The 26971-nt window shown below is 36.0% G+C and overlaps 1 protein-coding gene across 7 annotated transcripts in view; it reads left to right on the top strand.

Annotated features, from left to right (window-relative positions):
• The window catches only part of Lrriq1 (leucine rich repeats and IQ motif containing 1), a 188681-nt gene that overhangs the window by 79109 nt on the left and 82601 nt on the right, over window positions 1-26971 (top strand). For 4 of the 7 annotated variants that reach the window (XM_042263248.2, XM_042263252.2, XM_042263247.2 and 1 more), the window contains 5 exons: window positions 14350-14439; window positions 15087-15214; window positions 15739-15837; window positions 16083-16165; window positions 25033-25134. In XM_042263248.2, the coding sequence (XP_042119182.2) occupies window positions 14350-14439; window positions 15087-15214; window positions 15739-15837; window positions 16083-16165; window positions 25033-25134 (502 nt within the window). The remainder of the gene's footprint in view (window positions 1-14349; window positions 14440-15086; window positions 15215-15738; window positions 15838-16082; window positions 16166-25032; window positions 25135-26971) is intronic. The other 3 variants (XM_076553850.1, XM_076553849.1, XM_076553848.1) reach the window with 3 other exon arrangements.

The following is a 26971-nucleotide window of genomic DNA, read 5'->3' as shown; positions in this document are numbered from 1 at the left end:
ATGTAGGAGAAAATAGTGAATATAGGACTTGATTTAACCTGTGGTTTCATGTACCCATTGAAGGTCTTAGATCCAATCTCTGCTCAATCAGTTAATTTCAATTGCATTTGAACATAGTGACACATCAGTGAGAATTCGTTATCATTGGAAAAAAAAGGTATTATTTTTCTAATAATAAATCTCCAGTTACTTTGAAAATAAGTTAACAGCTTTTCAAAGACTATTTATAGTTTAATTGTAATATCATTCTAGTCTAGCTACCATGGTAAATTTATCTCTGCTAGTTGTCAAAAATACTTTATCCAATTTTTGAAGATATGATATGAGTGAATCAGAACCTATATTCTTCACTGATCAAATGTACTAACAATATATTCAAAACAGAAAATACTGCTGTGTATGTATGTATTTATGAGATGCTGAGTTCTGCTCTCTTATTATAATGTCAACAGAAAAATACAAATTTCTGAGGTATCTACATTAAAGTAGATACATGTAAAGCTTTCCTTTACAGCTCTCAGGCAGTTTGATTACATTTATTCCTAGGTATTTGATGTGTTTGTATATTAAATTCAGTTCTGTAAACAGGATTCCTTTTCACATCTTTTAGCAATTTGCTGAAATTACTTCCAATTTTAGTGGGTAGTCTCTCAAAATTTCTAAATACCCTTCTGTGGAATAATCCTCTTATACACTGTAAAGATTTGTCACTCAAATTGGTTTAATAAAACATAGATTGGCCAATATCCAAACAAGAAGTATAGGTGGGGCAACCATACTAAGAATGAATGGAAGGAGATGGGCAGAGTCAGGAGTTGCCAGCAGATGCAGAAGGAACAGGAGATAAATATGCCCTGCTAAATAAAGTACTGCAACTTGGCAGAGCATAAATAAGGAATATAGGTTAACTTAAAATGTAAGGGCTAGTTAGTAATAAGCCTGGGCTATTGACCGAGCATTTATAATTAATATAAGCCTTTGTGTGGTAATTTGGAAAGTGGCTACTAGGTATTTAGGTGAAGGAAGGCAAGAGAGAAATGTCTGATTACACCCTATATGTACGGTTATGTCCTCTACAAATAACAAGAAGCTTTCTTCTTTTTCTGTTTTTATTCTTATATGTTTTAGCATTTCTTTCTTTTTTTCTCTTGATTTCTATGTCCATTGCTATTTGAATCATAGTAATCACAGCAAACATCTTTCTATTTCTTTGTTTCAAGATGGAAACATTTAATAGGTAGTCTTTAAGTAACATGGCTCCTATTCGTCTTCTGTAGAAATTTCGTGCATTAGGAAACTGCTACATTTCCTACCATTTAACAGGTTACAGTCATGGTGCTAATGATGATTATGTATATTCTTTTAATTTTATCAAATAGTTTTCACACATAAATTATTAACTTCCTACTACAAAACTTTGCATTTCTTGAGTAAATCAATTTAGTATAGTGCAGTTATGAACATATTACTTGTTTTGACATAAAACATTTTGTTTAGTTTTTTTTTTTAACTTGTTTTTAAAAACCTCTTGAGCCTGTAAATTGTCTTTCTTCTCTAGCTTTTTTCAGGTTTTGGTCTGAAGGCTGTTTTGGTCTCATATATTTGGTTTTCATTTATTTTCAGTCTTTCTATATTCAGAAACACTTTGTTTTAGGATTGGTAACTGCTTATAAAAGTCTGGAGACATGCTCCATGTCACATAGAAGAAATTGGGGGGATAGTGCAGTGGTTCAGAACCTAATATTGTTCTAGAAAATCCACATTGGGTTTCCAAGCACTCACAAACAGTAGACTCACAACTACAACCACTAAACCAGCTCCAGAGAATCTGACCTGACTCCCTCTGTTGGCCTCCAAGAACATTGCATTCATATGGGTGCACAAACCCAACCCAAACCCAGATATATATATATATATATATATATATATATAGCTTCAAAAAAGAAAAAGAAATACATATTCCTTAAGCAGTAAGTAAATTGCTACTTTTTTTTTCATGTGTGTATATGTGGTTGTGGGCACATGTAGAGAACCCAAGAAGATGTCTGTTACTATGGCTGCCATCATGTATATCTCTCCAAATTAATTTTTTGAGACAGTGATGTGTCTGAGCCTGGAACTCACCTATGGGAAAGTATGGCTAAAAATCCCTGGGGATGGTCTGTCACCCTAGCAGTCAGATTGCAGGAATATGCCACAGCCATAGTTTTCCTTGGGTGCTATATTGGTTGTAGTATTAAGGCAACTTCACATAGTTAAAAGGGAGATTTAATTTGTGGGGTAACTTACAAGTAAAGGGATAGGTTACAGGGTCTGGGAAAGGTATAGAACAGTCCAGTGGTGTTCTCTGGAGAACTCTGCTCCATCTACCTCCAGCATCCAGGGTCCAGAAACCAAGAGAGCCAGCACATCCGGATCTCGGGTCTTCAGGACTCCTGTCTCAGCCCCGACTTGTAGGCCTGACAGCTACCGAAGCCTCAGTGGGGGTAGTACTTCCAGGTCAAAGCTGGAACAGCTCCCACTGCAGTGCTGGGACTGGAACTCCTGTCTTCCTTCATCCATGCACAGCCAACACTTTACTGACTGGACCATCTTCCAGCACAGATCGTTATGAAAATCTTGATTTCTTATAATAACTGTCTTCTGCTTTAAAGTAATCTTCGATCCTCCTAGTGATCTGTGGGTTACTGAGGAGATAATAATAAAATCTTTTATGGTTATGGGCTTTTTAAGACAACTTTCAGTTTTTGTATGGCAGTGCAAGCCTCCTATTTTGAGGCTTTGGTTACAATGTACATATTTACAATAATTAAATCATTGTATCACAGAGCCATCCCTAATACACTAGTTTTACTCTAGTTTCTCTGCAGAACTAATTGTTTTAAGCGTATTTGCTCTATATTTATGCGTACACAGATTTCTTCGGCTGGTGCTTCTCTATTATGTGTTTTTCCATTTGTCCTCTCCATCCTGTGTTTAGTTTTTAAGTTTTTCTATAACCCCTTCTTTTGCATTAATCAAATACTTTGCTTTTCTTCTTGTCCCTCTTTTATTAGTTTTTTTTTTTTTTTACTTGATCTTTGGCCTTGTCTGTTCTCTTCATTTCTTCCTGAATAACCACATGTTTAATATTTTTCTTTAACTGACAGTGTCTCTTTAACACATATTCTACTTTTGGTGACACTTGAAAGATTGTCAATTTCGTTTAAGTTTGTTTTCTGTTTCTGTTGTTGCTGTTGCCTTACCTGAGCATAATTATCTTTGAATTTTCCCTCTTTGGGTTGACAGAGGTCAAGGCTTCTTAAATCTGTGGTTCATGCCTCTCAACAGCTTTGGAAAATACTTGTGCAGGTTTACTTCAATTGTTTTTTCTCTTTTTTTTTTGTTGTTGTGAAAAGGTGCTCCAGAAATACAAATGATAGAGATCTAATCATTTCACACAGATTTACAATCTTTAATATTCTTTTCAGAATTTCTTCCTTCCATGCCATAAAATCCATGTATTTCATGTTTAGTTCTTAAGTGGCCAATAAAGCTTATCTATTTATTATTTGTTTTTTTTTTGTTTTGTTTTGTTTTGTTTTGTTTTTTTGGTTTTTCGAGACAGGGTTTCTCTGTGCAGTTTTGCGCCGTTCCTGGAACTCGCTTTGGAGACCAGGCTGGCCTTGAACTCACAGAGATCCACCTGGCTCTGCCTCCCGAGTGCTGGGATTAAAGGCGTGCGCCACCACCGCCCGGCTTCTATTTATTATTTGTAACATGATGTTTTAAAAAATGTTAAGCCGGGCGGTGGTGGTGCACGCCTTTAATCCCAGCACTCGGGAGGCAGAGGCAGGCGGATCTCTGTGAGTTCGAGGCCAGCCTGGTCTCCAAAGTGAGTTCCAGGAAAGGTGCAAAGCTACACAGAGAAATCCTGTCTCGAAAAAACCAAAAAAAAAAAAAAATGTATATGTGTATAGTGACATAACGAAGTCTAACTAATTAATATATGCACTACTGAAACAAACTTTCATTTTTAAAGGGTAATCTCTTTTTAATCTGCTCAGAATTTTTTTGAGAAGGCAATATGTTGTTAAATAATAATCATAATGTACGATAATGAGCTGAATTTTTTTATAAACCAATTGATTGCTTATGCATGTTTGTGTCATATGTGTATGCGTGTTCACATTGTGGGAGTGAACTTTGCAAATGTGTGAAGGCTCCATGTTGACATCAGGTGCTGTCATAGTCACTCTCCATCATGTGTATTGGGGCAGGGTTTCTTGCTAAACCGTGAGCTTGCCATCTTGACTATTCTAGTTAGAAAGTTTGCTCCAAAGATACTGATGTTCCCTTTCTGCATGCTGAGATCACAGACAAACCATAAAGCACAGCATTTAGATGAGCTCTGAGGTTTTGAACATCAATCCTCATACTTACATAGCAAGGACATTATTTCCAAAACTACCACTCAAGCTTCTAAACTAAAATGCGGGTCCATTAACCAGCCTCTCTTCTCTCCTCACTAGCACTGTCCTTACTAATCGGGATCAACATTCTACTCTAACTCTATGAGTCAGTTCATTTAGGTTCCACATAGATAAGTGAAATCACAAGTGTGTTTTCTCCCAGTGCCCTCCAGGTTCTTCTGTCTTGTTGCAAGTGACATTCTATCAGATACTTTGGTTGAATACCATCCCACTCCGTATAGGGACATCCATATAGTGCATTTTTCTTTGCCTACTCACTGATGGGTATTTAAGTTGATTTCATACCATGACTATTTTACCTATTTCTTAATGAACATGGGCACATGTACTTTTCTTTAGCACGTTGTTTTCATTTCTTTGGGGTACATGCCAAGTAGAGGAATTGTTGGGTCAGATGATCTATTTTGAGTTTCATAGGGATTTCTATGCTGTTTCCTTATATGGATTACAGTAATGTACTTTCCCTCCAATAATGTAAAAGAACTCATTCTTCTTCATATCCTGTTGCATTCTTGTTACTGTTTACCTTTTTAGTAGTGGCCATCTTTCCTGCATGCAATGTCATGTCATTGTGTTTTTTATGTGTATTCTCCTGAATATACTCATCTTGATCATTTGTGTATGTTCTTTTGAAGTGTATCTGCTCAGATCCTTTGTTCATCTTCTTTTAAATGGAGGTGTGTGTTTTTCATAGTGTAGGTTTTAGGTTTTTTCTTTTGAATCAGACTCTGCACTTTAAAGATATATCATAATACAATCACATAAAATCTATTCAAACTTACCCTCTTCTAAGAAGCCATTCCTTGATGCTTATAACATGATACACACCATGCTTGGTGCCAGGATAGCAACATAAAACAACATGGCCACAAGTTCAGGGCATTTTAGAAGTGCACTTGAATATTTTTATTCTAATTATCCAAAGGGAAAAAAATATAGAACTAGCTTGACAAATTTCCTGGCATTAGACAGCTACTTCAGCATGCTATGATTTTGTCCCTTAAATGTCATGCTGTGTAGCAAGTGGTTGTCCAAAGACACTAACAACCAACAGCTATTTTTGTTTTCTTAAATATAGTCAACCAAATTTATTAAGTGCCAAGAGCTTCATGGTCTGTGATGTTTTACCCTACATACAATATAACAAGTTGTGCAAGCACACTTTCTGGATGATTTTTAGAAGAATTAAGACTTCCAGATGAAAGTAAACTTTACTGTAGGCAGCAAGAACTTCATATTGGTTAACAGTTTCTGTACATAGAACTTCAATATGGGATACCTGAAGAGTACCCTTCTACTAATCCTGACTTAGAGAATGCCATATTTTTTATGCTTTAGATGATATTGTTATTTTATTATGTTGTACAGCAAACACACTGCTTTCTTCCTCAAAGAAACAGTACCATTTATTCTCTTGTTCGTTAGCTTATGAACATCTCTGCAAGAAGAGCATATAATAGAAACTACCATAGAATATACAGAGATGAATAATTACCCACCAAGAGTATCAGTCCCTTAGCTCTATAAAGCAGGTTTTTTTTTTTTTTCTCACAATACACTCCAGTGGCCACTCTGAGTATTGTGAATGACAGGGTTGGGACAGAATTCATATAATTTGTCTTGAAGTGTATTTAATTGAGGTTATAGTCATTAGCCTAGGCTTTGTGCTTCAATTTCTAGATTGACCTTCCAATAGGCTTAAGAACGTAATCCAGGTGGAGCTGTTATAGACTCCTTGCCCCACAATAAGGAAGTATAAGTTAATATTTTCATTCAGAATAGTTTAATCGAGTGACATGTAGGTAGACTAGTGCATTCTCAGGGCACAGTGTGCTGGGACGGTAACACCTACAAAAGATTTGTCCACCCAATAAAATGGTTGGGAATGATAGAGGGAAAAATCTAGCAGAGGAGCATAATGTGAAATGTGACATGACTCACGGGATGATTTCTGCACTTTCACTTCTGTATTGATAGATTTCTTAGTGAGTTTAGGGGAAATCACCATCAAGTCAGAACTGGAAGATATTGGTAGGGCTGGAAGATTCACAGAAAGTTAAATGTTAGGTGCCTTTCACCAGTTAAGTAGATTCCATCGGAGAATTTTCTTGAAAAGTACAGGACATTTTGAGAAAAAAGGGTCACTGCTCCTTCTCCATTCTATACCTCCTAGGATTTACAGTGTTGCTTTCAAAGGCAATAAATTGTTATTTTCAATTCACCTACTCAAATTCATTATATCTCTCTTCAGTAACTACCAATTTACGTTTTCAGTTTATTATTTATTTATACTTGAATTTTTCATTCACGAAGTCCATGTACAAAGTCCAAGAGCATATTTATAAAACTTCATCAGGATTAATTTAAACATCTAGGAAGTCACTGGTACTTGCTGTACCTTGTGGATAAGTCAGTCATGCTGACCTGTACCTGTTTTGTTTTATTTCTTCTCCTCCCCTCTTCCCCTCACCCCCAGATCCACAGTTCCTCCATTTCCTTTCAGAAAAGAACAGGCCTCCCTAGGATAGCAACCAAACACAGCATAATAAGTTACAATAAGACTAGACGCAGACCCTCCTATCAAGGCTGTATGAGGCAACCCAGAAGGAGGAAAAGAATCCCAAGAGCAAGAAAAGAGTCAGATACACCACCACTCTTATTGTTTGAAGTACCACAAAGAATGCAAAGTTAAACAACCATAACGTGAATGTAGAGGATCTTGCTCAGACCCATGCAGACTCCATGGTTGTTGTTTCAGTCTCTGTGAGCCCCTGTGAGCCAATGATTTTATGCGCCATGTCAATCACCTTCTTCTACAGGGTTCCTCAAGCTCCACCTAATGTTTGGTTACAGGTCTCTACATTTGCTCCCACCAGCTGCTGGAGGAAGCCTCTTTGATGGCAATTGATATAGTCACCGATCTATGACTATTACAGAATATTGTTTGGAATCATTTCATTGACTTTTTTTCAGTTGTGTTAGGTTCTACCCTAGGTGTCTGCGCCATCCAGAATCCAGATCATGGCCATCCAGGCAGTGTCCAGCATGGGCTCCTTCAAGTTAAAACAGACATTGATTGACCATTTCCACAAGCTCTGAGCCACCACTGTCCCAGCACATATTGGAGGCAGGACAGGTTGTAGGTCGAAGATTTTGTGACTTGATTGGTGTCCCAGTTCCACCACTGGTAGCCTTGCCTAGTTACAGAAGATGGCTTGGTTCAGGCTCTGTATCCTTTATTACTAGGAGTCCTTGCTAGGATCATCCTTATAGGTTCTAGGAAGTTTCCACTGCACTAGGATTCCAACCCCTCCCCAAAATGTGCCTCAGTTCCAATCTTCTCTCCCAAAATTCTCTCCCTCCATTCCTTCCTCCCCCACTTGATCCTTCCTGTTTATATCACTACCCACTCCTAGTCCATTCTATTCTATTTCCCCTTCCCAAGGAGATCCATACACACACACACACACCCCAGCTCTCCTTGTTACTTAGCCTCCCTGGGTCTGGATTGTGGTATTATTGTCCTTTACTTAACAGCTAATATCCACTTATAAGTGAGTACATATCATGTTTTTCTTTCTGGCTCTGGGAAATGGATGGAGTTAGAAAACAAATCATCCTGCGTTTGTTTTTAAGAAAAAGAAATACTTGTCTTTCCCAGGAACAACTGTGGCAGAACACTGTTTAAAATTGAAGTGTGATATATATGATTCAAAGTGCATACCTGTCAGACTTAAATGATCTAGAACCTGAAATATTATGCAGACCTCATTCTATTAGCACATTAATGTGCTAATATCAGCTGATTGATGTGGTGAAAAATAGCAACGGTGGTACAGAATTGAAATTATGATGCCGTCAATATTTAGAAGCAAGCATCCTAATGGCCCATTAGATGAGGTTTCATCTACTGCAAGACAAATGGGTAAGTTTTCAATTTCACAAGTCTAGCGTACACTGGAAACACAGACCCAATCAGTGAATCAGCTCCCCTAGAGAACATCCTTATGAGTAATCCAGGAAGTTCTCTAAGTTACTGTGGTTTGGTAGGGCAAGTCAGAGGCAGAGAAAGTTTAATTTTATTAGATGATCCCTTCTCTGTTCAAATAAAAATATTTTTAAGTCTGATCAAACTTTCAAGCTAATTTTCAATATTAAGGAACTTAATTTTCAATATTAAGGATGACAGTCATAAAGGAAGAGGAATTGTGAAGCCCTCCATAATCTCAGCTGTAAGTTAAAGGGTTTTGGGACAAGGTATTTTAAATTAATACCTAAACTTCCTGTAAGTATTCAATAATAGACATAATATATTAATATACATTTTCCACAGTAGAGTTATGTTCATAATCCTTGGCAAATTCCTTCTGACACATTGCAATTTTATTTTCTCCAGTGTACTATGTGATACCCAATACATTTGATATTAATAAGCTTTCATTCATATATAGCACTCTTGGTAACATTTCTGGTTGTATTTAAATGATAACTATAACCATCTTTATCACTTTATGATAATTTTTCAAAGGTGGTGGTGCTTAAAATGGTTCTAGAACTCTGTGTAAGTTTGTATAGATTTACAGGCAAAGAAAAGTATTTCCAAAGGTTTCTATATAATTAAATATTAATTTAAAATGTGTTGGGTTCTGGAGAGCTGGATGGGCAGCTAAGAGCACTGCATGCACTTGTAGAGGATCCAATTCAGTTCCCAGCCCCAGCATCTTGTGGCTCACAGCCACCTGAAACACAACCTCCAGGAGATCTGATGCCCTCCTCTGGCATCCATCGGTACTGCACTTATTGAGAAGCAGCCACAAACTTCCCCAACTCCCAACATAGACACATAATTGAAGGAAATGAAAATCAAAGTCTGAGAAAGAGAGTGCTGTTTCTAGATTCTGTAACATATTTCAGGAGAAAAAAACACTCATTCTACATTTATGTAATAAGGCAATGAATGCTGCGCTAGAGAGTGTTGATCTAAAGATAACTGCTCTTATAGGGTGCTCCTCTAGAGGGAAGTGGTCTAGGGAGTACTATTACAGAGAGTACAGCTACTGCTGTAGAAATTACTGCTATTGGAATACTGCCATAGAGGATATAGAGACAACTTCTAGAGAGTACTGCTAGAGTCCTGCTTTTGGGGTACTGTTCTGGAGAGAATTGCATCTTGAGTATTGCTATAGAGAGTTCTGCTGTAGAGAGTATTTCTCTAGAGAGCACTGCTCCAGAGAGTTCTGCTGTAGAGAGTACTGCTATTGGAATACTGCTGCAGTTAGCACTACTACTGAAGTACTGCTATTAGAGTACTGCTCTAGAGGCAACTGCTATGAAAAGTTTCTGCACCCTGATAGGTGCTCTCCACCAACGCAGCAATCCAAATCACACCAAATTAAGAAAAATCTGGGTGGTGGTGGCCCACGCCTTTAATTCCAGTCACTCGGGAGGCAGAGCCGGGAGGATCACTGTGAGTTCGAGGCCAGCCTGGTCTACAGAGTGAGATCCAGGACAGGCACCAAAAACTACACAGAGAAACCCTGTCTCGAAAAACAACAACAAAAAAAAAAAGAAAGGAAGGAAGGAAGGAAGAAAAGAAAGAAAGAAAGAAAGAAAGGAAGGAAGGAAGGAAGGAAGGAAGGAAGGAAGGAAGGAAGGAAGGAAGAAAGGAAGGAAGGAAGAAAGAAAGGCCCCGGTTTAATAGATAAAACCCTCCTGGGTGATTTTTCCAGCCCCCATAGAGGAGAGAGGGAAGAGATACTGAAAAACCATGTGTCTGTTTCCTGAGATGCAGCTTAAATATGCCGTGGGAGTGGTCTTGAGCATCTCTGGGGGAGGAGCAGTGTTTGAAGTGATTGAGACAGGGCAGGGATTGGGGAGAGGGCTGGGGGAGGGGAGTTGAGGTGAAGCTTCCACCAGAACATGCTCTAAAGAGTGCTATTGTAGAAAGTACTACTATTGGAGTATTGTTATAGAAAACTTCTGTGGAGAGTACTGCTGTTGGAGTACTGCTGTTGGAGTACTGCTGTAGATAGAACTTCTGTGGAGAGTACTGCTGTTAGAGTACTGCTGTACATAGAACTGTGGAGAGTACTGCTGTAGATAGAACTTCTGTGGAGAGTACTGCTGTTGGAGTACTGCTGTAGATAGAACTTCTGTGGAGAGTACTGCTGTTGGAGTACTGCTGTACATAGAACTGTGGAGAGTACTGCTGTACATAGAACTTCTGTGGAGAGTACTGATGTTGGAGTACTGCTGTACATAGAACTGTGGAGAGTACTGCTGTACATAGAACTTCTGTGGAGAGTACTGATGTTGGAGTACTGCTGTACATAGAACTGTGGAGAGTACTGCTGTACATAGAACTTCTGTGGAGAGTACTGCTGTAGATAGAACTTCTGTGGAGAGTACTGCTGTTGGAGTACTGCTGTACATAGAACTGTGGAGAGTACTGCTGTTGGAGTACTGCTGTACATAGAACTGTGGAGAGTACTGCTGTTGGAGTACTGCTGTAGATAGAACTTCTGTGGAGAGTACTGCTGTACATAGAACTTCTGTGGAGAGTACTGCTGTACATAGAACTTCTGTGGAGAGTACTGCTGTTGGAATACTGCTGTAGATAGAACTTCTGTGGAGAGTACTGCTATTGGAGTACTGCTGTACATAGAACTTCTGTGGAGAGTACTGCTGTACATAGAACTTCTGTGGAGAGTACTGCTGTTGGAATACTGCTGTAGATATAGAACTTCTGTGGAGAGTACTGCTGTTGGAGTACTGCTGTACATAGAACTGTGGAGAGTACTGCTGTAGATAGAACTTCTGTGGAGAATACTGCTGTTGGAGTACTGCTGTACATAGAACTTCTGTGGAGAGTACTGTTGTTAGAGTACTGCTGTACATAGAACTTCTGTGGAGAGTACTGCTGTACATAGAACTTCTGTGGAGAGTACTGTTATTAGAGTACTACTGTACATAGAACTTCTGTGGAGAGTACTGCTGTACATAGAACTTCTGTGGAGAGTACTGTTGTTAGAGTACTCCTGTACATAGAACTTCTGTGGAGAGTACTGCTGTACATAGAACTTCTGTGGAGAGTACTGCTGTACATAGAACTTCTGTGGAGAGTACTGCTGTTGGAATACTGCTGTAGATATAGAACTTCTGTGGAGAGTACTGCTGTTGGAGTACTGCTGTACATAGAACTGTGGAGAATACTGCTGTAGATAGAACTTCTGTGGAGAGTACTGATATTGGAGTACTGCTGTACATAGAACTTCTGTGGAGAGTACTGCTGTACATAGAACTTCTGTGGAGAGTACTGTTATTAGAGTACTGCTGTACATAGAACTTCTGTGGAGAGTACTGCTGTACATAGAACTTCTGTGGAAAGTACTGCTGTACATAGAACTTCTGTGGAGAGTACTGTTATTAGAGTACTGCTGTACATAGAACTTCTGTGGAGAGTACTGCTGTACATAGAACTTCTGTGGAGAGTACTGTTGTTAGAGTACTGCTGTACATAGAACTTCTGTGGAGAGTACTGCTGTACATAGAACTTCTGTGGAGAGTACTGTTGTTAGAGTACTGCTGTACATAGAACTTCTGTGGAAAGTACTGCTGTACATAGAACTTCTGTGGAGAGTACTGTTATTAGAGTACTGCTGTACATAGAACTTCTGTGGAGAGTACTGCTGTTGGAGTACTGTTGTACATAGAAATTCTGTGGAATTGTACTGCTAGTGCAGTACTTCTAGGACAGAACAAATGAGATGTCTGGACAGATGGTTTAAAGCACAGGTTATTTTCTTTTTAGTTACCAGAAGATTAGTATAATGTCATGCCAGGCCTGGCAGCACCAGTGGTCTCCCATAGCAACTAGTCAGATGGCCTGGTGTCTTTTGCTGGTTGTCATCTTTCCATGTGAACCATTTCCCTTACAGTAGGATCACTAATTTCATGATAGCTGGTGTGCAGCAACCTGTGAACTTTCCTTGAATAAGTCTACATTGCCACTCAGAAAATAATTTAAAAATTGGAGCCTACATCCTGTCAAGAGTTTTATGTTGAACTGTAGTTCTGTTTTTTTAAGGGCAGTCATCAAATTTTTTTTAATCATCTGTCATGAACTGGACAAACCATTCTGAATGTAGAAGTCAAAGGGAGTTTACTGAGTTTCTGACATGATTTAACAAGTGATTAATATTAGCAGCTTAAATATGTTGCAAACATTCGCAATATCTTATTTTCATAACTTTTCCAGAAATATCAAAGCAAATGCCCTTTGTGTCAACTCTTTCAAAGTCTGAAGAACAAACTCTTGTTTCCTCTCATTGTTGTGTTCACAGAACAACAGCATTGTTTCTGGGCTGCCATTTTCTTATCTTATCATTCTAAGATATGAGAAAGAAGAACATTGAAGGTGTCAGTGAGAGTTCTCTCTCATGCCCCCCTTTCTGTCTGTCTCAATAATGCTTTATTGGAGAATATTCACATTTGAATAATTTATTTGAAAAATAAAATTTGTATGTTTATTATTTGTAATATAATACTTTAAAATATGTCTTCAGGTAGAATCAAAATATTATTTTTATTGTAAAATACAATAACCAGTATATTTATTATTTTGTCATGAGAATAGTTAAAATCCTCTCAGAGATATTTAGTAGACTGTTACTTGCTATAACCACAATAAAATTAAACTTAACTCCTCACTGTCCAATTGTAACTATTAAACTCAATATAATGGTAAGACAGATATTTGTATGTTAATAATACATAGTAGGAACTCCCACAAGATAGTTAACTGGGTATTGTTCTACTTACATGGTATCAGAATACCATGAACTTGGTTCTGTTTCCTAAGACTAAGGCCCAAGTAACAGTGTGTTGTTACCTAGTCAACCGATTATCTCTATGTCTTAGTCTTACACTTTCAGTAGTCAATCAAAAACCATGGCAGATTGGATTTGTGTGAATGTAAAACTCTGTTAATATCCCCTTAGAATATAATCGTACTAATTTTTAAAATGTTTGGCTATTTTACAGCTTTCTAAATGCTAATCTGTGTTTTGGTGACCCCTGTTCATAAAGAATCACAGAAGTTTATTCTAAGATATATCTGATAAGATAATCCAATTAAATAAAATTCAGATAATTGTATCTTAAATGTATAGCACTTATATAATTAATATAACTTCATTGAATAAAGAACAAACTTGGGAATTGTATAAGTGGAACAAGTATGATTCAGGATGAAGAGAAAGGAGTTACAAAGCAGAAATTTTACACTTGAAGTGTAAACTAACCAATTTTTTTCCCATTTGTAGAGTTGTGTTGGAGAATAATTACATGAGAAATTATATACTACTCATTTTTTATTAATTCTTAAAATTTTCTCTTTTATGTCCACACAAAATACTTCTGAAATTTGAAAAAAAAATTAAGACAAACCTTAGCTTATGTGTTGTACTAGGAAAACTGATTCTAATGTGTTAAAGTACTGTAGTTTAAATAACAATGTTTAGTAGAAAATATAATTTGCATGACAGTGAGCTAAAATACTGATGCCTCTTAGTTATTTCTAGACTTAGCTGAAAGTCAGTAATGAATAAATATGCAGAACAATATTTACCTCAATTTTAGAGCAATCAAATATCAGTTCTTTCCTTAGCATCCGATGTGTTGATGAAAAACCCCCATCAATATTTTATAATGTACGACTTAACCAGACAGAGGCACAGCCTTTTGCAAGATTAAGTCAAACTTTCCTATATTTTCTCATGGATTTGTGAATATTTCTGATACACTGTACAATTTCAAGGAAACCTGATAAAGGTTTGCGAGTTACACTTTGTCCATTCTGATGCCGTTACTTATGCAGGATGCCTTGGAGAAAGACTGGCCAGTTTTAGATTCCACCGGCTTCCCTTCACAAACACTGCCTTCCTCCGACCAGCTGCCCTGGCCAAAGGTAAAATGTCATGGACACTTCTGACTGCTCCATCTTTGCTGGCTTCTGAAGGTTCTGCTATGCTGTGGTGATTAATAATGCAATTTATTGACCTGAAAAACATAATTACTTTTAGAAGCCTTTGACTTCCTCCTCATCCCCAGATGTAATTTTTCATGTAGCTTTTCTTTCATTTGCTCTTTATTTTTTTCTTTACTTTGGATTTCTTTCAACACTTTATTTAACAGTAGCCAGAAAAAAAAAAAAATGATGTGCCTCAGCTGCATGCTTGGCAGTGGACTAAAATTACTGGTTGACGGCACTTTAAAAATGCAGAAATACGCACCGAGAGGCGGCAGCTGAGGATCTTCAACCAGAGGTCAAGGGACTGCAATATCTGTTATTTATTTGATAATCTTTGAAGTTTTTGTTTTCTGAGATTTTTGAAGCTTTGCAATTAATCACTTTTTATACATGAGCTGTACTAAAAAGCATATTCTTCACCATGTAATAAAAGAATATTTAAGCGTGTTCCAGAAATTTCATTTTATTGTCATTTTAATTTTGTAATAAATGTCCCGTTTGAGACTGCTCAGGTTTATACATGTTAGGTAACAACACAAATGCTGGAATCGTTCGATTTACTTTACATTTATTTACATTTTGAGAATAAGAACTCTCAGGCTTTGAAACATGATGAAACTTCACTTCCTGTACCAACTCGTCCAGCTCAGGCATGGCTATGGAATGAGAAAGAAAATTTGTTTTCATCAGAACAGACACAGTTAAGTAGCAGGTAAGCTAACTGACTCTTTTAAGCGGGGACCAACTTATGAATAGCAAAGACAGAAGTTACACATCCCTTACAAAAGTAGGACATCTATAAAAACAGATGTGAATTGACTGAATTAGAAGATGAAACACATGGAATGTTAAATATGGAAATTCTATTGTTCAAATTGTGTGTAGAAGAAGCATTAAAGCAAGGACCCGACTTACATTTTGGTGAAATAATGCAGTCATTGTGCAAAGGGATCTTCATGGACTGACAGGTAGAGAGAAGGACTAGAATAAAAATCCTAGAGCCACGGTCCTTTCAGCAAAAGAACTGAAATATGCTCCATGTAATTGAAATGTAAACATTTTAAATTAATGGAAGACTTTTATGACTTTTCAAGATAAAGCTCCTCTGTGGCTTAAATAGATTTTATTTCCAAGTTTGAGACAACATAAACAGCTTGTAGTTTTTAAGAGAGCTGCTATACTTGTGTGGATTTTGTTAAAAAAAAAAAAAAGAGCAAAAACATGCATTTCTGTTAGCAGATCAGAAAACAGAACTTTATCCCGGACACCTGAATCAAACAGCAGTAAGAAGAGTTTACTGCAATCTGAAAAAGAAGAAAAAATTTCAGAAGAATGGTAAGTCCTCTATTTTACACTAAAGAAAATAAGAAATTGAAGAACTGCTGGATATCTAAGGCAGATATTTGGAGGGGGGCATTCAAGAAGTCATTAATCTTTAAGAAACTAATCTTTGCAGTATGTTAGGCTTTCTTAAGTGGGATTCCAAATTTGTTGAATGTGATAGAACTGAAACATGTACATTTACATATATGTATATGTCTAAATATGCCTTAGATATTTTAAATTTATCTTTTCAACAGGGGCTTTAAGGATATATCTACAGCTCAGCAGATGCTAAAGAGAGCACAGAAAATGAAGTCAAAAAAATTAAGGAAAAAATTAGGTAAGTAATGGCCTTTGAGCGGTAGCTGTATGTGAAACTGACAATTAATTTTTAAATTAAGTTTTCTATGTTATATTTAATGTGAACAGAAATTAATGCATAGATAACTACATCTAAGATAGTAACTACAAAATCCTTGGTTTCCAAAGAAAATTATGTTATCACATTTAATGATCTATTTTGCCCTTTTATTTTAAACGATTCCCTGTTTCATGTACATTGGTATTGACTTTCCTGTGTGCTGTACACTGTGGCAATTAAGCTGTAATTTGTCTCTAAGCTGGTAATTCATGGAATGTTGATTCAAAAACCATCCGCTTCATGTACTCATTCCTTTGAGAGCTCCCAAATGCTTGGTTAGTCAGTAAACTAAATACATCAGTTTGGTAGATTTTATCTATAGAGATTTTACATATGATCCCTAGAAAAGAAATTCAATTTATTTTTTGATGGTTTTTGAAGAATTTGCTAAAAATTGGGAGGCATCTTTTTTATTTTCTTTTTCCTATCCACTTTTGAAACTATTCTACAAATAATTCGCTTTTTGTTTTTGTTTTGTTTTTGTTTCTTTTTTTTTTTTTTTTGGACACTCTGATTCTTTTTGATATCCAGGCTAAATATAAAAACATCAGGCAAGAAATAGAAAATGGCTATGATTTTATATCTTTTCTTAAACCTATTTAAAATTATCTACATATTGCATTTAACTTCTTTCTTTATAGTGTCATGAATTTAAATCTCATGGGTTTAATAATTTGTAATAATGTTTAATAATGACTCGTCTAATGTGTACTTTTGTTATAAGTAACCAAGAAGAAAATCTATTCTTATAGCTCAGAAATTACCTATTTGTTGAAATTACCTCTTTATTGAATTCTGATTTATGTATATTCATGTATAAGTTTAAAAATCTAAAAAAAACTTTCATATTTCTAATAAATCAAATACTTGTCGTATCAGTTACTAGCCATTGATAAATTCATGGTTTGGGGGTTTTTAAACATGTAATTTTTCTATCTTAGTATGTGATTAGTTATTTTTATTTCTATGTTCTAATCTTTTGACATAAATATAATTTTGTATCCTTTTTGGTCAGATACAAAACATTGAACATTTAAACATTTTAAAATGAGCTTAAGTAAATGCTATGCTGTGTCTATTCCTGCTGTACACTCATTTTGTAAACCCCTATGAAGTTCATCTGCTGTGAACCAAACCATGTTATGGCTACTTCAGCGAAATAGTAACTCCAGACCCAGAGAGTTTTGATGCTCAGTCTGGGCATGTGGGATACAATACAGCAGATAAGGTAGTTCAATAAATGTCTTTATTGCTTTGATCTGTTTTTCTGTCCCTCCACAAGAATTTCAAAAAGGAGCTGTTTTAAGAATAACGCAAAAATATAGAAACTCCCGAGCCAAGGTCAAAGGCAAAACGAGTTGAGGACTGACCCAATCAGCACTCAACAAGTAACTGCTTATTTCTGTCCGAGAAGTTTTGCTTGAATGGAAGTAACACCATGTTTGCCGTCCCCTCTCCTGGAGAGAGCTGAGAAAAGTTGATGTCACCAGAACTTCTATCATTCTGCTGCTGGAAATGTCTTGCTTCCTGTGGTGATCATCAAAACCTTATTTGTTTTGGATGAGGAAGATTTGATAAGTCAACATATTAAATCCATTTCAGCAAATGATCCAGCAAGCAATACCTGCATAGATGTCCCTTTTTCTTTCTTTCTATTTTACTTACTGATTTTAAATTTGTGGTCACAACTATCTATAATTAAACAAAAGGGAAGTTTCTTTTTGTCAGTCACAAGGGGGCGTGATAGGGTCAAGAATGAAAAGGGAAACCCCACAGTTAAACTTCATAACTCCGTTTTTAACTTAATGTTACGGCAGTCGTGAATAGGCACGATATGTCAGGTAAAGGCTGTCATCTACAATTGTGACTTTTTAAATGAAAATCATCAACTAATTACAGAATCCCAATAGACTCTTTACCACTGAGTGAATACTTTAAATCTCTGTGGTCCGTATTTGTTGCTATTTTTACATAAATATATATTAATGACAAAAAAATCAATTTGACTTTAAAATCTGAATCTAAATACAGAACTTAATGATGAGTCTCTCATGATTGTCATGACTATCCTGTACTCTCTCCTCACCATAGACAATAAGGTTAAAAATGAGAAAGAAAGAAAACAGGAGGGACCCTCTTGACTGCTCACATTTTACTTATCTTCTACTAAGTCCATGGCATAGCATTTACACCATTTTCATCTCTGAGTAAATTATATAAGACTCTGTACGTGGGTTTTCTTTTAGAGATTAAAACTTAGATCAAAATCCTGTTGCCTTTCTAGTTTTTATTAATTCAGCTGGTGATGTGCTATTAATTTACTTGACTATGACCATCATTTAAACTTTTAGCCGTTAAGGGCAATGCTCAAATCTAAACTCTCCTAAAACTATGAGTTTCCTAGAAAAAATAAATATTAATGGAGATATTCAGCACATCTTATGCGGAAAACTTGCCAATGAGAAAATTTGAAGCCATGAGAGGGCAGTATTGTCCACAAAAGTGCTGTAAACTCACTAATTCTGCTGGCTAAGGAGAGCAGTGTGTGTGTGTGTGTGTGTGTGTGTGTGTGTGTGTGTGTGTGTATGAGAGAGAGAGAGAGAGAGAGAGAGAGAGAGAGAGAGAGAGAGAGGAGAGAGAGAGAGAGAACAGAAATAGACAGAGACAGAGACAGAGAGGAGAGAGAAAGAAAAGGAGAGGACAGAGAAAGAGAGAGGGGGAGAGAGAAAAGAGAGGAGTGAGAAAGAGAGAGGGGAAAGAGAAAGGAGAGAGAGAGAGAGGGGGGGGGGTGGTCTATTAATCACATGGAGTCAACAGTATTCTCTGTTCTAACAGAGCGGTGATCCTCAAGGAAGCCATGTACACACATGGAGTACAGAAGCATTAAATATCATTCATGAAAAATAGAAAATACCTGGTCTGGAGAAAGCGCTTAATATTTCCTGTTTGTATCTTTTACATACTTTCATTAGCCAAGGAATATGAATCAACAGTTTTCATTTAATGTGAAAATGCAAACACGGCAAGTGCAGAAAGTCCGGTGACTTGAGAAGGTAGCGCGGTTAATGAAATCAGTTGCCGATAGAGGAAGAAAACTGCTGAGGGAACTGATTAATCACGAAACACAGCCGAGGAAGAGTGCGGACAGCTCTGAGGGAAGCCCCAGTGCTGATGAAATCTGCTGGCATAAACAAAGCCATCTGCTCCAAGGAGCGGTGGGACCCAGTGTCCTGTGTAGCTGAGTTTACAGGCCTTGCACCCAGGTCTGGTTTGTTTCGTCTTACTTCTTTGATACAGAGTATCCTTTGCATAGGAAAAAAAATAAAGAGAAGCTGAAGAGAGAAGAATGGGAAGATTATGGCTGAATGGCTTGGCAGTCTTGAGAGGAAGTTTAAAGTTTTGTGACGTTGTCATTATCATGGTTTACTCAGTTTATGTTTGAATTATGGTTGTTGTTGTTTGCCTTAGTAATTGTTTTTTCCCTTATGATGATTGACATCAGCTAGAAACAATAGTGACTAGTCCTGTTTTGCTCATTGTCTGTCTGTTTGTTTGTTCTGTTGACCCACTGAAGGAGGCACAAAAGTGATTTCAGAATTTGGCGATCAGATTTGGAGTTATCAGACACTGAGGGGAAGTTTAAGATTCAGCACTGCGATGAAGAACATCATATGTAAAGTGAGAGTTCCCTGGTCTATTGAAAACATGCAGGGTCAATAACCTGAGGGTAGTGAGCATATTTGGGAGTAAGACTAGACAAGCGGGCTGAGGAAAAGGAGTGGGTGGCTGGTTTTGATGCCTACCACTCCTTAGAAGCTCCAAGTAGAAGGAGTTGGGTGCCTACGAGCTGGCAAAGTATAAGGGTAGGAAATATAAAATGAAGACAAAATATATTTTTCTTTGTATTTATCAAATTTATGTATGTTGAATTTAAGCTTTTGTAATTAAAGAAAAGGAAAAAACACGATGAAACAAAACAGGTTAACTTATTTTTGAAAGAAGCATGACACAGAAGGATAAAGATGATTCATCAGCTCTTTTACCACCTACTAGTGTCAAGCATACAATTCTCGGGCAGTAGGTATTTGTTGGTTTTATTTCCATGAGAAATAGCTTAAGCCAGTTCGTACCACTAAATCATATACAAGAATTAAGTAATGTAGAAAATTTGGACAGACTCATTTTCTGCGTTTTGAGCTGTTCATAGGTTGTCAGAAAGGAGTTTCCAAAATAATAATATAGCTAAGGAACTTTTAAGTGAGATGGATCAAGAATGACCAATATTGACAAAAGTTCAGCAAAATGAGATTTCCTTAAGATTTATTTTATTTACCTCAAAGAGTCCTAGAAAGAATCAATAAGAATTTTAGTCAAACACTAATTTGTTGTGCTTTCAAAAGCAATAATAGTATTCATTTTGAATGGTAAGAAGTCCAATCTCTACTTTGCATTACATTCCCAGAGTCTACTAATATGTTTGGCACCTGACTCGACAATAAATTACATTAAAATTACATTAAAGAAGGACATACTTATGAATTTGTGAGTCTTTAATAAACTATGGATTTATATAATGGAAGTTAAATTTAAATTAGTTGATAATACACATATATATGCAAATAAAATTGGTGCTAATGTGGTTCAAGAGGGCCAAAGTCCATCCCAAGTCAAACTTAGCAGTGTTTTCTGTGTGATGCTGGCTTTAGAGTCATGATCGATGCAAGAGTAAAGGAAGAATAGATTCTCACTTCCTGTTTTCTGAGAGCTGATAAGAGCATGCAACATGTGACAGAGGAGTTCCTGTGTGAAGGGCCAGAGAAGGCAAAAGCCCATTTTGTGAGTGTATGCATGAAACCTAGACTTCAGTGAATACCCAAGATGTTAGCTGTGTGATATCTGCCAAGGAGTGCTGTATAGAGGGAGCAGAGCCAGCCAGAGAGAGATGCATATTATAGGAAGGAAATCTTGGTGGAAAGAGCACCTAGCTCTTAGAAATTAAAGTAGTAGACATGAGACATGGAGCTACAGGATTTGGTCTTTGCCTAGCTAGGTTCTAGTTTTGCTTTACTCCAGTATTTCTTTGATAGGCTCATACTCCACTTTTTTGGAATGGTAATATATATTCTGTGCCATGGTATGATGGAAGTATGTAAATTGCATTTTTATTTTACAAGAAGTTACAACTAAGAGATTGCCTTGAGTTAATGGAAGAGACTTTAGATTTTTCAGACAGTGCTAAGACTGTAAAAGACTGTGAAAACATTTGAAGTTGAATTTATGAAATTCACATTATGTTATGGCCATAATAAGACTAGAGCCAGGGAGTTGAATGTAGTGCCTCAAATTAGAACTGTCCCCCATAGTCTCAAGCATTTGAACACTCGGTCGCTAGTTGGTAACACTGTTTGGAGGAGGTTTAGGAGATAGAGGAAGCACATGGGGCAGGATGTGATTTAAATACATTTCTGCTTTCAGTTTGCTCTGGCTGCTTTGTGCTTTTGGTTCAAGATGTGAGCTCTCAGCTTCCTGTTCTTCTGGCCATGGCTGCTGTTTGTTGCTAAGACTCTGCTCAGCCATCATGGACTCTTATCCCTCAGCAACCATAAGCTAAAATAAACTCTCTTTTCAATGTTGGTTTGGGGTCTAGGTGTTTTATTACAGAAATAGAAAAGTAACTAGTACAGTCGTTCAGTTTGAAGAATGTTGTCATCATACTGCAAGCCCTGGTTTCAGCCCCTGGAAGCTTACAAAAATTGGGCATGGTGGTGCATGGTTGAAATCCCCTTAGAAGGTAGAGGCAGGGAGGTGGAAGTTAAAGGCTATCCTAAAAGTTTGAGACCAGCCTACCTAGACTGTTTGAGACCCTGTCTTTCAAAAAAAGTCACAATAACTGCATTTTATGATAATTTGTACAAGAAGAATGACATTGAGGTAATAAGTCACAACTGAGACTACAGAAACAGAAGGATTATGTAGGTGATAGATATTGTCACAGAAACTTTATGAATTGACTCAAATTATTTTACCTTAATGAGATAATGGTTTCAAAGCATCATGTATGGAGTCAAATGTATAAATGAATTTGGTTCTCATAACTGAAAGTCTCTTTAGATATGTTTAAAGGTATAGTTAATTTAATTTTTTACACTGGCAAGGCATACTAGGAAAGAGAAAGAACTTTTTAAAGTAACAATAATTACCCAAGTATACTTAATGAGAAAACCAGACTTTAAAAGTGAACAATGTTGAATCCATCTATCTATTCTCTGGATGACCTACCTTATTCTATGAATGATTAAAGGCATTTTCCAGTAATTTAATAATTTAGAAATGTTGCCATTATTTGTGCTGACTTACATTTGCTTGTGGCATTTATTGAGTGCCTATACTTATGTGAGCATGTAGTTTGGACATTACACACACACTGTGTCACCTGTCATAGTCAAAGTCAATGTTGGAAACATTGGACAGAGTACAAGATCAGTTTGCTCATGTCTCTGCAACGAGTAAAAGGTGGGCCTGGGTTCTGGCCCACTGTACAATGTACACAAAATGATCCATAAGCTATTCTCTTTACAGTATCCCTTTTTCGTGATTTCCCTACATGACTATGCATTTCCTAAGCCTTAAAATGTTATTTTATTCATTGTGTTATATCTAGGGACTATTAGTATCCATTTATTTTTCCCCTGTTAAATCACCATATTTCTTTCTCCTTATCATTATCCCTTTGAAATTTAAATGAACTTTTGAATCAATTTAAGGTGATGCAATCAAAGTGTTCTGAAACTAAAAGGATATTTATAATGTAGTAGTACTCTGCATATGCTTAAGATAAATAAAATTATTTTCATGAGTAAATTTTGTCAGACATGAATTCTAAATAGTTTATGTGTGTTAAGCGACTGGCTCTGGATAACAGTATGAGGGAAGTGCTATTGATACCCCTGCTTCACACATGAATTCATACAGAGGGAGAGTGCTACTTTTCCAAGGAAGTTCCAAATAAGGCACCGACTCATGTTTTTGTCCACAATATTTTGTTCATTGGAATAAAAGCTAGCCACTGTTGGATCTATCCATTTCCTATATTCAAGGTATTTGCCAAGAACATAATTATTTGGCAATGTTGCTATGATTTGCATTGACTTATATTTGTTTGTGTCATTTGCTGAGTGAGCATGAACCATTTCCCACAATTTCACCTCTCACATGGAAAGTCACTATTGTTCAATTTGGAAAGAGACAGATTGGGAGAGCAGTGTTTTCACATTCACACAAGTAGTAAAAGTTCGAACTGATATCTAACCCAGTTACATAGAGTTATAACATCATCCTTCTGAAAGCAACATAGATCTAATAAGAATACAACAAGAAAGAACACTGAGAGAGTCCAAACATGATCATGACAAACCACAACCATTTACCATTTACCACAGTTTGTAATATAAGATTATGGAATTATACTTACCCTAATTGACATGTTTCTTTTGACATATCCCTAGATATGTGGATGGCTTATATAGCATCTTACCTGTACTATGGTGTGGCTATACATTTATTATGATTGCTAATTTCTAGGGAGGTTTTTGTAGGAACTTACAATGACTGTAATACCTTGGGGCACAGATACCACAGAAAGGAGCCAAACATAGAAAGATTGTTTCTGTAGACATGATCAATATAGTGTTTGTGAGACACAAAAAAAAATGAGTCTTAAGGGGGCTCAGTTACTGCTAGAAGACTACTGGGAGTTCCAGGTTACTCATCACAGAGCATGCTTCCACAGATGCATTTCTTTCACTCAGTGTACAGTCCGGAACTTACTACTTTAGTATTAAACTATAAATGTACTTAAGTATCTTGGATGTGTAAAGTCTTTTCTTTTCTCTTTGATATTTTTAAATCTGTTACACTAGACGTTAACCAAGGTTCTTACTCTCCTAGACTTTTTTCAAATAATAGAAGATAATTAAAGATAATTAAAAAAGAAAGTGTCACGCCGAAAAGGTGATTTTTATGTAACCATACCAAAAGTACTAACTTTCCCACTAACTTTCATCCCCTAGTGCTGACATCACTGCCTTCTCAGTCTTTAGGCAAAACTTCTAAGTACTGCAGGGCCAAATCCCATCTCACATTCTATAAAATCATTTGTTGTTAATAAGAAATTGCATTCATAAGAAAATGCCTTACATTCACAGTGACTCACTCTGTAATATGATAGGTTAATTATATTTCTAACTTTAAAATATAGAAAAATTCATATTTTTTTGTTCTGTGTGTACATTAGTATAGAAGGGACACCACCACTTTTTCACATGAAATCAACATTTTCTAGTAATCTGTTTCTTTTCTGTCTTGCTTCCATCTCAAACGTGTGTTCTCTGTATAGTTTAGTGAGAATATAGTGAGTATATTATCTTCCCTGTTAATCAACAGCTTTTTCTAATTTGAGGAAAAACATTAGAAAAGAAACTAAAATATTGGTAGCATGACTCCCAAATAAAAAGATGATGCCAACTGGCAAAAGTATGTCTGTTCAAATTTTCATAATATTAAAATTTCTGATATTATACTAAAGGCGGGTGATATGTTTGATCATATATCTAAGAATGTATAAATGTTGGGCCCTTTTCTTTTACATTATCTAGCTTAAGAAGGCCTCAGCAATTTCAGAGACCCAATGGAATGTACATAATTGTTAATACCAGCATAATGGAAACACATGATCGTGTTAGATAAGGAGTAACCAAGAGCTGGTCTTTCTTATCTTCCTTCTCTAGACCCCTCTGTGCGACTAGCATTATTCAAAAAAAACAATAATGAAGTTTCTGTTACAAAGCCATCGAAGAAGACACTGCTCAGGAGAGATGGTTACTTTGAAGGTAAGGTTTAATGAAAGATACAGAAAGATTTAAAAGGTCTGTAAGGATAGAAATAAGTTATTAAAATGATTTCAGTCCTCATAAAACCCAAATTGCATATATGAAATATACATACATATTTATATATGTGTGTAGAATAGCCTTGAAGAAGAATTATTATAATTATTAAAATAAAAACTCTATACTTTGTTGATATATTAGTATATTTTTTATTTGTATTAGTGTTTATCTGGATTTTAAATGCCTTCCATTTTTTGTATAAATAACCATGTAATATTATATCATCAGTTTTAATATAAAAATAAATTTTAACAGGTGAAAAGTATATTAGTTTCAATTAGTGATACTGATCACATATTATAATATACTTATAGTTAGTATGTTCAAATGTCATTAAACAGTGCAAGCTATACTCTGTTATTTAAAATATTTTCAATGGTGAAAATTTTCTCAGTTGCTTTCAGAATTGAAGGTTTTCTAGTTAAGAGGTTACATTTCTGATTTCATCATACCAAAGAATTATAGACTTGTATTATTAAACAGAACCACAATGTGACTTACCAGTTTCATACCTATTTGTAGTACTAACATTTTTATAATTTATTCTACCCATGCTTCCCAATAATTATCTATAACAGAGTAAAAGAGGCATATTTTTAAATGGAAAGTAACTATTGTCTTCTGTATGTTTTATGTAATAAATCTTAAAATGCATACGTCACTAATATCCTGATTAAGAATAGGTTCATTGTAATTTGCATTTCATTATGATTTAGAAGTCACTAAATTATTGTGAAATAGAGAGACATATTAAAGTGTGTTTGGTTAGAAGACATATATCTGGAGTTTTGTCAAAAGTCTGTATCAACTAACACATATTTAAAAAGATATATAAAGCAGGTGGGGCAGTTCATTGAGTTTATTGCATGAACAGAATATGTCATGTATGTATTTTTATGGTATGTGTGTTCATTCTATTGTCTTAATAGTTTCAATTTTTCATGGTAAGACAATTTCAAAATGTAGTGCCCATTAAGGGTATAACTCAGTACTGGGCCTGGAGAGATGGCTCATTGATTAAAAGCAGTGGCTACTCTTTAATAGGACCTGGATTCAAATCCAAGAATCGACTTGGAGACTCACAAGTACATAGACCACATGCAATCAAAATTATCCCTACACATAAAATTAAAAATAAAAACCTCAATATTTTAGAGAATATTTTAATATAATTAAATTATGTTTCCCAAAATAAAATAAACAGGGACTTTCAAACAGCATTCTTTTTCTGGTGATACTGTTAACTAGTAGTTCACTATTTTTATAAATAAAAATAGCAATTGTGATATGATTAGTATCAACTCCAAAGATAACCTTTCCCTGTAGAATTGAGACATCCTTCCCATAGAGAGGAAATACCTAGAAGAAAGAGACATTTAATTTAGATGACTTGGACATTTAGAAAGAAGAACTCTATCTTAAAATGTTCCAGTGTTTTCTCACTTTCTTACCACGGGATTACATGGGAACAACATGTTTTTCTAACTATGCTAATATAATATATTATATTAGTAATAGATAGGCTAAGAAAAGTTCACAATAGATACATAAAATGTTCTGTAGAGTGCAGTTGTTGGACATAAGCTGTATCACCAAAATTGTTTTTAGTTTTCTTTCTCCCATGTGAAGTGTATTTGTTTTGGTGTTCTATGTATTGTTTTGGAATCCTCCTAAATATTTGGAACTCCCTTTAGTATATTGAATGAGTATTATGTAGATAGATAGATAGATAGATAGATAGATAGATAGATAGATAGATAGATAGATAGATAGATAG

The sequence above is a fragment of the Peromyscus maniculatus genome, chromosome 18, assembly GCF_049852395.1.
Source record: "Peromyscus maniculatus bairdii isolate BWxNUB_F1_BW_parent chromosome 18, HU_Pman_BW_mat_3.1, whole genome shotgun sequence".
Lineage (NCBI taxonomy): Eukaryota > Metazoa > Chordata > Mammalia > Rodentia > Cricetidae > Peromyscus > Peromyscus maniculatus.
The sequence above is the reverse complement of the archived record's forward strand: the minus strand, read 5'-3'. Positions and strand labels throughout refer to the sequence as shown.